This window comes from Conger conger, chromosome 4, assembly GCF_963514075.1.
Source record: "Conger conger chromosome 4, fConCon1.1, whole genome shotgun sequence".
Classification (NCBI taxonomy): Eukaryota; Metazoa; Chordata; class Actinopteri; order Anguilliformes; family Congridae; genus Conger; species Conger conger.
The window spans coordinates 76,597,578-76,613,130 of record NC_083763.1 but is presented as its reverse complement, the minus strand read 5'-3'; the positions used below and the strand labels follow the sequence as shown (position 1 = coordinate 76,613,130).

Sequence of the window (15,553 nt, the reverse complement as noted above, 5' to 3'; positions counted from 1 at the left end):
TACTGTCTTCAAGAGTTTGATAGTTCATTTTAGTCAAATTTGTTCTTGCAGCATTGAATTTAGTGCCTTTACTTGTTAGCTAGGTAGCTTAACTGATCTAATACATGCTAACCTAATGTTGCTAGCTAGCTAGGAGCTACCAAGGGTGACTAATGCAAAACTGTTCACAAATATCAATATGATTACACTTTAATGTATCACTTTACATTACAGTACTCTGTTCCCATGTAATACATAATGCATTCAGTGTCCTTACTGCATTCATACCTAGGAATAAGGTTAGGGAAGGTTAATCCATCCATCCATCCATCCATTATCTTAACCCGCTTATCCTGAACAGGGTCACAGGGGGGCTGGAGCCTATCCCAGCATACATTGGGCGAAAGGCAGGAATGGACAGGTCGCCAGTCCATCGCAGGGCACACACACCATTCACTCACACACTCATACCTATGGGCAATTTAGACTCTCCGATCAGCCTAACCTGCATGTCTTTGGACTGTGGGAGGAAACCGGAGTACCCGGAGGAAACCCACGCAAACACGGGGAGAACATGCAAACTCCGCAAAGAGGCCCCGGCCGACAGGGATTCGAACCCAGGACCTCCTTGCTGTGAGGCGGCAGTGCTACCCACTGCACCATCCGTGACGCCACGGTTAATGTTAATACAAATTGTAATCTTTTTGTTTCATGTGTATGTACACAGTAATTACAGTGGAATCAGAGACGTAAAGTCTTACCTTTTCTTTTTTATTTGTAGTTTGGCCAAATACAGTAAATCCACTCTCCTTTACCATTATATCTAAATAGGTTGGCATTAATTACACATTACATCATAATAATAATAATAATAATAATAATAATAATAATCCGTGTAATATTTTTACTTCCATTTAACCATTTTAATAAGAGTTTTTGTATATTTTTAAGTATCTCTCCAAGACAACAGGAAATTCTTACAACAATATTTATTATTGAAAAGTATCGGTATGCGTTTCAGTCGCTTCTTAATGACGTCATCATATGCAGCCCAAAATAGAGAAACATCAAGCAGTCATTCTGTGGTTGCTAAGTAGCGTGTCCCGGGAAAAAAGTCGCTGGTCTTTACGTTTTCATCCCAAAATAAGGTAGGGTTATAAACAGCGAATGGGTGAAAAGTATAGTATCTGTTTAGCTATATACGTATATAGCGACCAGTGAGTGGCCATATCCCATAATAACCAGATCTTAATGTTTTGTTTTAATTTAATTGTGTAGCAAGTTTTCGAGCATTCGGCACTTCACCGTGTTTGCAAGTGGACCTAACGTTCACCGGGCTAATAGCTAATGTTAACTACAGCCACGTGTGCTAGAGCCATTGCATCCATTGCATTGTGCATTGTAATGCTGTTACAGTTATCAACTGTATCTTTCAGAATCGACGCTCGTGTTCTTAAGAAAGGGAGAAAAACGCGTGTGTTCAGTCTCCACTCTGACCGGTTATTTAGTTGCGGGATTTAAACTTTTAGTAGATGAAAAAAATCGTGCGCAAAAAAAAAGAAAAATCAGATTTATGAAACTTATCTCGCACACTTTTGATCCTTTATGAAACATCTTTCGCCGGAAATTCACTGGAGTGCACGGGCGACATACTTGAGCTGGTTCACCCCCATCTCTGGTCAATGAAACGCCTATGGTGAATGCGATTCGCACGTTAGTCTAAATTTGGCAATACTGTATCTGTTTTGTTGTTGTTGTTGCGAAAATGGGCCCGTCAAATCAGAGATGTAAAAAGAAGAATTTTGCTGAGTGTGAAATCCAGGTTCTCATAAAGGAGGTGGAGAAGAGACGTAGAGTGTTGTTTAACGGCGTTAGCGTTGGCGTCAGCGCTGAGAGGAAGCGCATGGAGTGGCATCGAGTTTGTGTCGCGGTCAACGCCGTCAGCGCCGTGCACCGCTCGACGAGGGAAGTCAAGAGGAAATGGTTCGACATGAAGGTGCTGGCCAAAAAGCGCATTTCGGCGCACAAGGAAAGCGTCGGCGCGGCTGGGTGGAGCATGAGGAGCCCGCCTCTTTCCCCCCAGGACGTGAGGCTGGCTTTCATCATGGAGGACACCCAGCTCAGCGGGGAGCTGCCTCCGCCTGAGTACCCTGACATCGCTGACCCCGCGAGTGTCAAAGCCGGTAAAGCCTGTTTTATTTTGTTTGGAAACAATGCACCAATACCGCAGAAAAAAAAAAAAAAGAAAAAAGTCTGCACTCAATGTAAGCCTATTTATTTTTATGGCTGCGTTTAATTGAAATTAAATAAGAATTCCACCGCAATGGAAATTAGCTTTCAAGCTTGTTATCCTTAGTAGTTTAAGATTGAGTTTAAGATTAAGATGCTGGATTATGCTTGAACTTCTTCATGTATTTTTCTGACGATTATCGGATGAACTCAGCGAAACGGCGCTGGCTGCGAGACCAACACGGCGCGTGATTTTCTGTGACTTTCAGAGCTGGAGGATGAGAAACTGGGGGTGCTGATTCGGGAGTACCGGGGGGAGGAGGTGCCGGAGGTCCGTGGGGGGGTCCCGGAGGGGGGCCACAGTGCCGCAGGACCCAGCAGCGTCTCCGGGGAGACAAGTGGGCGTGTCCCCACTGACTCCGCCCTACAGACACAGAGAGACCTCGTCCGATCCATTGAAAGCGTGACCACTGAACTGAAACACATCGGAAGTGTCTTATGCGACATAAGTTCCACATTAAAAGAGCTAGTTAAAACGTACACTTGTTGTGTGATGCCTTGTCGATTTTTCGTGTCGACAATCTTGTTCCCGACACTGCTGTGTGCCAGAGTGAGTGAGTGCTGGGTTAATCCTGTTCCCTACACTGCTGTGTGCCAGAGTGAGTGAGTGCTGGGTTGATGTTCCCTACACTGCTGTGTGTCAGAGTGAGTGAGTGCTGGGTTAATCCTGTTCCCTACACTGCTGTGTGTCAGAGTGAGTGCTGGGTTAATCCTGTTCCCTACACTGCTGTGTGCCAGAGTGAGTGCTGGGTTAATCCTGTTCCCTACACTGGTGAGTGCAGTCAGTGGCACCGACTACTTTTGGGAAACTGAACATGTTGGCCTGTTCACCTGCAGTGTAACGGCACGTATGGGCCTGTCATAGTAACCTGTCCAAAAACGGCGGGCCTGATGGAGCTAAAGGAGGGCTGCCAGATCCTGACCTGTCTGCCAGCTCTCTTTGAAAAGAGCTGGGGCTCGTTTCACAAAATGTGTGACCTGCGAGCTGAGATCTGCGAGATGCCATAGATGTCTGCTGCTCTTTTTGGAGCGTCTCATGTAGAATCGCAAATGCAAGCCATGAACACAGGTGGCAAGCGTGTTCACCTAGGCCAGGGGTCGGCAACCCTGGTCCTGGAGAGCCGCAGGGTGTGCTGGCTTTCGTCTCCACCTTAAAATAAGCAACCGATTCAGACCCAAGAAACCAGGTGAGGTGAGTTAACTGTGCAATCAACGGCTTTCATTGATCAATTAATGCCAAGTAACAACGAAAGCCAGCACACCCTGCGGCTATCCAGGACCAGGGTTGCCGACCCCTGACCTAGGCAATCCGTTAATGAGCCTGATGGGCGGCCTGTAGCGTAGTGGTTAAGGTAAATGACTGGGACACACAAGGTCGGTGGTTCTAATCCCGGTGGTAGCCACAATAAGATCCGCACAGCCGTTGGGCCCTTGAGCAAGGCCCTTAACCCAGCATTGCTCCAGGGGAGGATTGTCTCCTGCTTAGTCTAATCAGCTGTACGTCGCTCTGGATAAGAGCGTCTGCCAAATGCCATTAATGTAATGTAATGTAATGTAATGATGTTGCTAACCCCCTTGATAAGGGAGTATGGTTGAGGTGTTAGGTGACCCACCAAAAACACTGAAGCAGGGAATGTATTCTTCCCTACAACAGCAACACTCCTAAGCTCTGTGGGCTGTCCATGTGTGTCTGAGGGGTGGAAGGATTCATATTGCAGTTAGAATTATTGGTCTACATAAAATAAAAACACAATTTTAAATAGAGGGGTGACATTGGCTCAGGTGGTAAGAGCAGTCGACTGGCAGTTGGAGGGTTGCCGGTTTGATCCTACCTTGGGTGTGTCAAAGTGTCCCTGAGCAACCCTGCCCCCAAAATGTTCCTGACAAGCTGGTTGGTGTCTTGCATGGCAGCCAAATCGTTGGTGTGTGAGTGTGTGTATGAATGGGTTCATGAGAAGCATCAACAAAGGCGCTATATAAAGGCCAACCATTTAATTATTTATTTCATTTGACAATGACGTGTCCCTGGCAAACCTAATAGCCTACACTTAATAGATATGTTAGACATTTTGCTCTTTGCAACATTCAAATTAAATCTACACGCCACCTAGAAGCCATCCAGCAGTAATGTCGGTTTAATATCGCCGGTGGGAAAGTGATGACAAATCACAGTTACTCAAAATGTACTGTATCATGCTCCCAGATTAACCACGGTAGATAATAGCCTAGCCTACTCTGTGACTGCCATCACATACAACTTGTTGGGCGATGTTTACAGCCTGGAAGCCTACCCATTTCTACACAAAATGTGTTCGTTCTTAGTCGGTGCCTTGATGATGGGAATTTGTAAACTAGCCTATCAGTCGCACCAAGGACTTTTGGGAGCCCAAGTAGTAGGCCTACGTAGAAGTTTCACTTGACGCCTGTGTTGTGGCTCGGGAATCAGAATGAAATCAGAATTTACAATACGTCGTCGCTTTAACTGGACGGAAGGTTTGCTTACTCCATTGCTTTGTCTGACAAGCCCAAGAAAGCTGACGGTGATGCTGAAAGCTGTCAGTGCCTTTTCTGAACTAAATCCCAGAGAGTGGAGGCTATTTAAAGTGCACTCTCATTATTACTTTCCAGAACGAAATTATTTTTAAAATAATTAAAGTATACAGTTCTTAGAATAAATTCCATCGGCTATGCGTACGTATTATTATGCTTCACTGTATGTAGCCAATACTTAAAATGTGCCGAATTAGTTTTGAATTTCCCTACTAAAACATGTGAAAATGTATACCCGTACTTTAAAAATAAACTTCACGTAGGCATAAGCCGCATATAGTCATGTACCCAACGTCAGGGGACACTTGAAACGAGAGAAGGTAATTTCAGTGATTTCTGTCAAGAAGGTTACAATTAAATGAACTATTTCATGAACTCCATACATATCTGAAGGGTGTGCGTGATCACGGAAGATTCTTTCTGGAACTTGCCTAGATTTCAGCACTACCGTATTTTCGTGGAAAAAATCGGTTCTGCGAGAGATCTGTAGCCATCGAAGTTTTATTTGCGATTCGCAAGGGAGGCATTTTCATCAGCTGGCTCTCCTCGGCCTCAGTCTGGCGCCAGTCCAACCTCCTCCTGCAGCTGTGGGGAGAGCCAGGGAGTCCCTCCCACTCTCTGTCACGCAGTTTCAGAGAAAACGGAACTTAACTCTCTCTCTGTTTGCGTCAAATAACTAGGTGCGTCTGTTCAGAACCAGGAAATATCTCCTGCACTTTCACGCAGATTCAGAGAAACTACACTACCTTCTGAATAAAAATTGATCTCTAATCAGTTTTTTTAGCCATTTTTTTGTAAAATGGCTGAAGGTGGCGTTTTACTAGATCAGGACCAGTTCAGCTGTTCGATCTGTCTGGATCTACTGAAGAATCCGGTGACTATTCCCTGTGGACATAGTTACTGTATGGGCTGTATTAAAGGCTGCTGGGATCAGGATGATCATACTGGTGTCTACAGCTGTCCCCAGTGCCGACAGACCTTCACCCCAAGGCCTTTTCTGAACAAAAACACCATGCTGGCTGAAGTGGTGGAGAAACTGAAGAAGACAGGACTCCAAGCTGCTCCTCCTGCTCACTGTTACGCTGGACCTGGAGACGTGGCGTGTGATTTCTGCACTGGGAGAAAGCACAAAGCCATCAAGTCCTGTCTGGTGTGTCTGGCCTCTTACTGTGAAACTCACCTCCAGCCTCACTATGAATTTCCTGCCTTTAAGAAGCACAAACTGGTGAAAGCCACTGGAAACCTGCAGGAGAATATCTGCTCTCATCATGATGAACCACTGAAGATTTACTGTCGTACCGATCAGCAGTGTATCTGTTATCTGTGTACAATGGATGAACACAGAGGCCATGATACAGTCTCAGCTGCAGCAGAAAGGACTGAGAAACAGGTAGGACTGGAACTTACACATAACATGCATGCTTTTTTATCCGTAATTACAGATATTATCTAGATTTTTAGCTATGATTTATACATTTTTATGATTTATAATTTCATGATCTGAAGTCCGCAGTGATCGAACAGTAAGAGCAGGAAGTGAACCCAAGTCAGCTCTGTGTGACAGCTCTGTTCACCCCCCTCACCCCCCTATTCACTCCCTGAATGAGAATCAACACGGCTGGAGGAGCTAGTTCACTCACACAGTTTAGAAGCTTTAGCTATGAGGCCAGTACACTTCCACACACTCACCTGCTGTACCTCAAGCAATACAATGAGGTTCCATGAATTTGTGTTCACCTATTTGGTTGTTAAAATGAATTCATGATATATGAATACATAATTTAAGCATGAAATAGACTTTTCATTGAAATTCACTTTTCAAATGTAACAAATCCATTTTCATGTATTTGAGAACATTTATCTAATGTATTAATTAGTTGGATATTTCCACATTAGCAAGCCATAGGATGAATGTGTAATTAATAAACCAAAAATAAATACATGAAGTTTTTTTTCCAGTATGAATTGGCATGAACTAATGGAGTTGATAACATGAATTAATTATGTACAGATACCTAAACCAAGCTGTATAGATGAATTACTCAGTTGTGAGTTATTTACATGAGTTAATGCTAATTCATGTAACATTATTGTAAATTGTTACCAGTTTACCGTTTTGAATGAGGAAATGTAGTTCAACGTTGTTATATGATATAATACAATCAAACTATTATAATAAACCTGGGGGGAAATGATCAATCTATCCACAGAAGCAGCTGGGGGCGACACAGAGTAAATTCCAGCAGAGAATCCAGGAGAGAGAGAAGGAGCTGCAGGATCTGAGACAGGCTGTGCAGTCACTCAAGGTGGGTACTGACCAGAGGAGAAGACAACAGCTGGCTGCTGGAAGAGCCATTTCAGGGCTCAGTCCGGGCTCTCCTCCAGTCAGCCAGTGAGGAGCCTAGTGTTGGGCCACTTTCCAGCCCTGTGGGGCCCAATCCCACTGAGCCACACTGTGAGGAACAGGCTGTCTGGGGTCCCAGTAAGAGCTCAGTGAAAGGCCTAGTTAAAATGTATAGCCCTCCTCTCTCTGTGTCTCCTAACAGCGCTCTGCACAGGCAGCAGTGGAGGACAGTGAGAGGATCTTTACTGAGATGATCCGCTCCATTGAGAGAAGGTGCTCTGAGGTGAAAGAGCTGATCAGAGATCAGGAGAAGGCTGAAGTGAGTCGGGCTGAAGGACTCCTGGAGCGACTGGAGCAGGAGATTGCTGATCTGAGGAGGAGAGACGCTGAGCTGGAGCAGCTTTCACACACAGAGGATCACATCCATTTCCTCCAGGTAACACCACTGGCTCTCTGACAGTCTGCACTATGTACACTGTACATACCTGGTGAGGTGTGTTCCTCATTTACAAGGATCTGCTCCTGGCATCTGCACAGGAATCTTTACTGAGACTATCCTCTGTCTGTCTGTCTGTAGAGCTGTCAGTCTCTCTGTGCCCCTCCTGGACCTGGAGACTTACCCAGCATCACTGTCAGTCCACACGTCTCTTTGGAGGCTGTGAGGAAATCTGTCTCTGAACTGAAAGAGCGACTGGAGGACGTTTTCAAGGCGGAGTTGGTAAAAGTTTCTGGAAAAGGTTGGTGGACAAACCCTGCAGCAGAAAGTGTGTTCAGACACTGCACACAACACACTGGTGAAATTCACTTTTACATCATGAAAGGCACTATCACAGGTTATATATTATTAATGAGAGGGGTGAGTGACATTTCAGTCTGTCTCACAGGTTATATATCACAGTGTGGAGTGACAGTTGAAGCTCCAAATGAGCCACAATATGTGCAGGGATGAGACATTGAAAGCACCCAGTGTGTTATGAGGCAGTCTATCTGGCGTGAGTATGACCATAAAACTGTTCAGTCAAAGCTTTGTTTACGCTTCAGAGAACAAAGTATCTTCAGTCTTTACTTGCTAGGATGCAAGCTGCGGTGGAGAGATGAGAGGAGACTGCAAGGTTTAGAAAGATTCCTTTCAGAGATGCCAAATGAAGATCTTCTCAAACTCAGTATTTTATCATAAAACATTACAATCTTGTCTCATCTCACTGCATCTTTGCTCAGTTTTAGAAGAATAGCTGGGATTGATACTGATGCTGGATCCTTCATGTATTTCAACAGTATATCAGTTAATTCATGTTAATGCCATTTTCATCTACCTTATTGTAAAGTGTGACCAATATTTTTCCACTGTGAAATTAGCATTATATTTCACTGGGAAATGATAAAAGAAGGGAATCTTTAAGAGCTCACGTTGTGATCTCTCTCCGCAGTGGGAAGAGTCCATATTGTTGACCCTGAAGAGCCCAAGACCAGAGAGGACTTCTTACTATGTGAGTCTGTATTTCAGCCCCGATGCAAAGAATGAAGCAACATGAGATTATGGGAGAATATGAAGAAGTAGATTATAATTTTCTATATTCATAAGTGGCTGGCTTTAGAGATCTCATACATCTTCTCCTCCGTCAGATCTCTGTTAATTCAGCTGCAGTCATCCTGGTATTAAACAAACGGATCATACAGTACATAGCGTATGTACTTGGACAGCCGGTCGAGTTTCAGTTCTTTTGGCTCCAGCACATTATGAAAAGAAATCATAATTTTAAATGAAACAATGAATATGAAGTTAAAGGGCAGACTGCCCCTTTACTTTGAGGGTTTTAGCATCAATATCCGGTGATGTGTGTAGGAATTACATTCCTTTTCATACATAGCCCCCCCCCCCCCCCCATATTTTTATGGACCAAAAGTAATTGGACAGTTGGCTTCTCAACTGCTTCTGAATAGTCCAGTGTATTCAATTGCTTCCTTTGTGAAGGCATAAGAAAGCTGTCAGTATCTTGACTCTAGGCTTTTGATTGCCTTTGGAGTCTGTTACTGGTCTTTGTAAACATGAGGCCCAGAGAAGCCCATTATGAGGCTCAGAATTAAGAAGAAAAAACAGTTAGAGACAGGCTAAACAATGGGTTTTCCAAAAGAAACCTAATGAAATCATGAAGAAGAAAGAGCACTGGTGTATGTTTGGGAGCATTGCCTTGCTGTGGGATGATGCACCCTCCAATGAGTGTGAAGGAGTTTGATTGAACTTGAGCAGATCTGTAGACTACAGAATTCATGACGGCAGCAAGGAGTGTAGAACATGGTGAAGTTTCTTTTTTTCAAGTGCAGGTTCTCCAAACTGAAGTGCCAATATTTACAATGAACAAAACTATACATTAAACGATACATAATCAGCTATTATTATATTTTTACTTTATTACACCTTCATATTCATGCGATTATCCAATCAGCGAAATGTGTGGCAGCAATGCAATGCATAAAATCATGTAGATACGGGTCAGGAGCTTCAGTTAATGTTCACATCACCCATCAGAATGGGGATAAAATGTGATCCAAGTGACTTTGACCGTGGAATTATTGTTGGTCGCAGACAGGGTGGTTTGAGTGTCTCAGAAACTGCTGATCTCCTGGGATTTTCACGCACACTCTAGAGTTTGCAAACAATGGTCCAAAAAACAAAAACAGCAGTTCAGCAGACAGAAAGGCCTTGTTAATGAGAGACATCAGAGGAGAAAAGCCTGACAGGTCAAAGCTGACAGGAAGGTGAGAGTAATGCAAGTAACACACATTATAACAGTGGCATGCAGAAGAGCATCTTTGAACACACAACACATCATAACTCTAAGTGGATAAGGCAACAACAGTAGAAGTTTAATAAGTCTAATTAATACCTAATAAAGTGGTCGATGACTGTTCATGCAAAAATAAAATAATGTGAGAATGCAGGAAGGTGCTAAATTTAGCTCTGCCTTCAAGGCCCAATGTTGACATTTGCTCTGTTGAGTGGACTAATCTTCAGGAGCTCATTTGCTCTGTGGGTTGAGTGGACTAATCTTCAGGAGCTCATTTGCTCTGTGGGTTGAGTGGACTAATCTTCAGGAGCTCATTTGCTCTGTGGGTTGAGTGGACTAATCTTCAGGAGCTCATTTGCTCTGTGGGTTGAGTGGCCTAATCTTCAGGAGCTCATTTGCTCTGTGGGTTGAGTGGACTAATCTTCAGGGGCTCTAACTAAATGATAGATAAACACAACAGACTCGCACCAGCAGGCCCTTTCCCATACAAGAGAGAGAGACAAAACTAGTAATGATGACACCTTACAAGACATGGCAGACCTTGCCACATTAATAAATTACACACACAAAACACAATTCTACCCATGATGCAAAACAACTGCATTTTGGAAGAACTACTTGTGTGTGCCTATACTGCATATAATGAGAGCAAAACGTGGAGCAAATCATAAAGGTTTGGCACGGAATCAGCCTGTGGCATTTCTTCTTCTGTAGAGAGTAGTCACTGACACATCCAGTCCTGCTTCCTGAGGAGGGTTTCTGATCTGTCCGACTGGTGTTTGGGGGTTTTTCTTCATTATGGTGAGAATGTGAACTGTCGGTCTTCCTTGGCCTACCAGCCTCTTTGCAAATACTGAGCTCAGCAGTGCTGTCTTTAAGGATGTTCCCAGCTGTTTATTTTGGAAAGCCTATTGTTCAGGCTGACGGTTATTTTCTTATTTCTCAGCCTCATAATGGCTTCCTTCCACTGTCATTGGCACAACTCAGGGCCTCATGTTGGCAAACACCAATGGGGTGACTGCAAAGGCACTCAGAAGCCTAGAATCAAGACTAGATACTGAAAGCTTTCATATACCTGCACTAAGGAAGCGATTGAATACACCTGACTATTCAGAATCCGCTGAGAACCCAACCATCCATTTACTTTTGGTCCCTTAAAATGAGAGGACTATGTATAAAAATGGTGATTCCTAAACTCATCACCTAAATGGTAAATGGTTGGCATTTATATAGCGCCTTTATCTAAAGCGCTGTACAATTAATGCTTCTCATTCACCCATTCATACACACACTCACACACCGACGGCGATTGGCTGCCATGCAAGGCACCGACCAGCTCGTCAGGAGCATTTTGGGGTTAGGTGTCTTGCTCAGGGACACTTCGACACAGCCCGGGCGGGGGATCGAACCGGCAATCCTCCGACTGCCAGACGACTGCTCTTACTGCCTGAGCCAATGAGACGACTGCTCTTACCGCCTGAGCCAATAAGACGACTGCTCTTACTGCCTGAGCCAATGAGACGACTGCTCTTACCACCTGAGCCATGTCGCCCATGTCACCTATTATGGACGTAAATAAAGAGCCAAATGAACAGAAATTGTTGGAATACATACAGACTGCACTGTATATGATAATATGTGTCCTTCAGTCAGTAAAATATGAATATATAGTAATAAAACAAGAATTACCATCATCATAGTGGGTGAAAATGTTAAATGTTGAAACCACTTTCAAATAACACAAAACAGTACAACAAACAAATAACACTACAATATAAAACAATCAACAGCAAGTGCAATAAAAGCAAAACAAAAAATCTGTGTAAACACTGACATCCTATCGATTTCACATACAGTTCTTTTGTAGTGGATTTAAAAGCATTCAACCATATCAAAACATTCAGCTTTAAGTCATTTTGCAGTCCAAAGGGACAGAATACATAAATTCCCTTTTTTCTCGTGGGACACTGGACACAAAAGTATACCGATGTTCAAGTTGTTGCCAAAGCAGGACATCCTACCCGAGAGTATAGCTCACAATGGTGAGTCAAGGCTTTGCAGTTTGTTCTAAATCCAGCGTGTGAAGAGATTGAGCAGAAGTGTGCATATATAAGAGATCACCATAGTCCAGCACAGGCAGAAAGGTGGCAGTCTCTTTTTCATCTTAAAAGAAAAACACGGCTTATTTCTGAAATAAAAACTAAAATTAAGCCTCAATTTCTACACCAGTTACTGTACACGTGGCTTCAAAGTAAGAGAATGGTCAATCAAAATGAACGCTCTCAATAACCTTTCCCTCAAGAGGGGCCACTAAACACCATTCAGTTTGGAAACAACATGAGTATGTTAAAAAGCTTGTGCTTTAAAATATTATGGTCTGCTATATTAAAGGACAAATCAATAAAAAGAGATTTGGTCATTATTGAGGTTCTGTCTCTGCAGATTGTTTCTAGCCAAATTAGTTGGAGATGGGCCAAATTCTCACCATATCCCCAAAACAAATTTTAAATAGCGGAAAAATCTGCCCGGAGCATATTAAATTGGGAATATGCATTTTGTTCAGTATGACCCAGGGAATCAGATGAAAGAAGAATTTAGATTCTAGGACACAGATTATGTGCAGTTGTGATAACCTGAGTAGGGGGAGGATAAGAACATACCTGCAGTTTCATTCCTCTGGACCTACAGTTTCTGCTGCACATTTTGTAAAGAAATAAAAAATTGTTCAAAAACAGCCGTTCATGCTTTTATCCCTAATTAAAATGTAAATGTGAGGGTAAGGACATCAATGAAGAAAGTATTGGATATTTCACCAATGCAAATGGAGCCCCCTTCTCTTCTCCTCCATCAGATTCCTGTCAGCTCACACTGGACCCCAACACAGCGTATGAATACCTCCGTCTGTCTGAGGGGAACAGAGAGGTGACCCTTGTGGAAGAGATCCAGTCATATCCTGATCATCCAGAGAGATTTGACTACTGGTGGCAGGTGCTGTGCAGAGAGGGTCTGTCTGGACGCTGTTACTGGGAGGCTGAGTGGAGTGGAGGTGATGATGATGATGAGGTTGATATAGCAGTGACATATAAAGACATCAGCAGGAAAGGGCAGGTTCATGCCGCTGCTCTGGGAGGTAATGACAAGTCCTGGGCTTTGCGCTGCTCTCACTCTGGTTACACATTCAGGCACAATAATAAGAGCACTAAAATCACTGTTCCCTCCTCCACCAGAATAGGAGTGTACCTGGATCACAGGGCAGGAACTCTGTCCTTCTACAGCGTCTCTGACACAATGACCCTCCTGCACAGAGTCCAGACCACGTTCACTCAGCCCCTCTATCCTGGGTTTTGGTTTCATAATTATGAATCCTCTGTAAAACTGTGTGATCTGGGTTGAGTCAGAAAGTGAAGGGAAGATCAGCTGTAATTAAAGAGAGGGAAAAACAATGAGATAAAACAGTGAAATGAGATAGAAAATGAATTAAATGAAATATTGGGCTGGCTCATTACACCAAGGGCCGAGTTTTACCTTGATATGCAGCTTCACAAACCTGATTTAATAAGATTTGGTGAAGTTACTGTTGTGACTCCATTTTGATGATTTAGGAGTGCTTAATGGATGATTTTTGAGACGCCTTTAGAAGTATTACATCGCTGTACAGGGCGTTCAGTCCTGCAGCACCCAGACTCTGGAATGACCTTCCTGGGTGCAAGTGGAGTTCTGAATCCATCCAGTCTTTCAGAACACAGTTAAAACCTGTCTGTTTAGGAAGGCCTATCACACTGGTCATCACACATAGCATTTCTCTGCTCATTGGGGGTTCTCCTCCCTGCTGGTTCCCTGTAAACATTGTCTTAAGAGCTTACTCTTGTTTTTACTCTTGCTTTTTGTGTTGCTTCTTGTATTGTTGTTAATCATCCATCCATCCATCCATCTTCTGAACCCGCTTATCCTGATCAGGGTCGCAGGGGGGCTGGAGCCTATCCCAGCATACATTGGGCGAAAGGCAGGAATACACCCTGGACAGGTCGCCAGCCAGTCTATCTCAGTCTATCTGTTGTTAATCAATTTATTTTTAATTATTATTATTTCAGAAATGTTCTGTCTATTATTAAATAGTATACTAGAGACAACTAACAATGTTGTCTGACATGGTAATATATGAAAACCTGTTTTAAAGATGCTTTTAACAAAATTGAAAATAAATTATTTTTGAAAAGTGATGCTTTTTGGATTTGGGAGCTTCTTTCACATTTGTAATGCAAGTTCCTGTTCGTGTGTCAATAACATTTTACTGCATGGTGGGAATGTCTCACCCATTGTGAGACGGTATCAGGTTATTGTTTTAATATTCAGAAATTATGACATTATTGACACTTTAACTTTAACTTTTAAATTTCCTCCTGTAAGACATTCATGATTTGAACTCCTAACATATAGAATTACTGACCTTAGGTAATTAGTCATTTACATTAATGCCATTTGGCCGATGCTCTTATCCAGAGTGACATACAACAAAGTGCAAAGTGCATACTCATAACCACGGAAAAGTGCACTGAAAGACCCCAGAGGAAAATTCAATTTCAACTAACAGTACAACAAAGATAAGGACTAGGGCCTATTTGATTATATATATATATATATATATATATATATATATATATATATATATATATATATAGATGCACAAACATTCTGGAAAGATTTTAATTTCTTTTTAAGATATGCTTTGACTTCTTTTTAAATTATTATGTGTTGTCTGCATGTTTTCCATGTTTCATTTTCAGTAAAAACCTTCCTACTGGGCCTTTTAATTGTGTCTGCTGTTCTGCTTCTATTTTGTATTAATAATGTAATAATGCTGTTAAATCAGAGGTAAATAAAACATTTTTATCAGATTTTATCTGCACCTAAATTCAAACATTTCACAATTTCTCAAACTTCCTGTGAGTAAGGAGGAGCTTTGGATTTCCAGGTCACTGATTGGTCAGGGCAGGAGTCCTGAGATTTGCTTGGTCAGGACTGGGGTGCTGAGATGTGATTGGTCAGGGTTGGACACACAAGCTTCCAGGTGGAGCATGAATCCTGAAAGAGCTGGAGGAGAAGATGCACTTTCAATCCTCACCAGCAGATGGCGCCAGAAAGCGCTGTATGAGGGTTCCTTTGAGATGAAAAAATATACAAGATTCCATATCAGTGTTTTTATCCCTGTTATTTCCTGCTACTTCAGCATTTTGTATTGTATGTTGAATGCTATAGTAATAGTTATAGTAAACTATCCACACCACAGAAACCCAAAGACCATGGAGGGTTATCAGCCCCAAAATTCAGAGTCTGTCATCTCACCACCCATCTTCAACACATTAATAATTGCCTACAGGGAGACCCACAAAAACAACACCCATGGCTGGACATTGAACAATATGAATGCCAACAATCTATCACTACTAGATCTCCCATTTTTCTCAAAGTCAATTAGAAAACACAATTAAAAAAACAAAACCTTTAATTGCCGAGACTCGTGAAAACTCAACCAAATCAGAGGTCATCTGCTGATCCCAAATAAATTCACACCAATATGGCATCATCCTGACTTTCAAATTAAAAA

The 15,553-nt window shown here is 42.7% G+C and overlaps 2 protein-coding genes across 2 annotated transcripts; both read left to right on the top strand.

Annotated features, from left to right (window-relative positions):
* The first annotated feature begins 1,133 nt into the window (after positions 1-1,133).
* LOC133126748 (uncharacterized) lies at positions 1,134-3,276 on the top strand. The gene is made up of 3 exons (XM_061239082.1): positions 1,134-2,162; positions 2,478-2,758; positions 3,106-3,276. Exons 1-3 carry the CDS (start codon positions 1,745-1,747, stop codon positions 3,274-3,276), a joined length of 870 nt encoding a protein of 289 aa, XP_061095066.1. The 5' UTR covers positions 1,134-1,744.
* A 1,635-nt stretch (positions 3,277-4,911) lies between these two features.
* On the top strand, positions 4,912-13,856 carry LOC133127557 (tripartite motif-containing protein 16-like). The gene is made up of 6 exons (XM_061240532.1): positions 4,912-6,208; positions 7,029-7,124; positions 7,365-7,598; positions 7,740-7,899; positions 8,590-8,649; positions 12,800-13,856. The coding sequence occupies exons 1-6, from the start codon at positions 5,618-5,620 to the stop codon at positions 13,339-13,341; spliced, it is 1,683 nt and encodes a 560-aa protein (XP_061096516.1). The 5' UTR covers positions 4,912-5,617; the 3' UTR covers positions 13,342-13,856.
* The last annotated feature ends 1,697 nt before the right edge of the window (positions 13,857-15,553 follow it).

Excerpts from the sequence above, each read along its gene's own strand:
- LOC133126748 (XM_061239082.1), top strand. The coding sequence starts at position 1,745 with ATGGGCCCGTCAAATCAGAGATGTAAAAAGAAGAATTTTGCTGAGTGT. Across the intron at positions 2,163-2,477 it reads CCCCGCGAGTGTCAAAGCCG|AGCTGGAGGATGAGAAACTG; the intron begins GTAAAGCCTGTT and ends TGTGACTTTCAG. Across the intron at positions 2,759-3,105 it reads TTAAAACGTACACTTGTTGT|TGTAACGGCACGTATGGGCC; the intron begins GTGATGCCTTGT and ends GTTCACCTGCAG.
- LOC133127557 (XM_061240532.1), top strand. The coding sequence starts at position 5,618 with ATGGCTGAAGGTGGCGTTTTACTAGATCAGGACCAGTTCAGCTGTTCG. Across the intron at positions 7,125-7,364 it reads AGGCTGTGCAGTCACTCAAG|CGCTCTGCACAGGCAGCAGT; the intron begins GTGGGTACTGAC and ends GTCTCCTAACAG. Across the intron at positions 8,650-12,799 it reads CAGAGAGGACTTCTTACTAT|ATTCCTGTCAGCTCACACTG; the intron begins GTGAGTCTGTAT and ends CTCCTCCATCAG.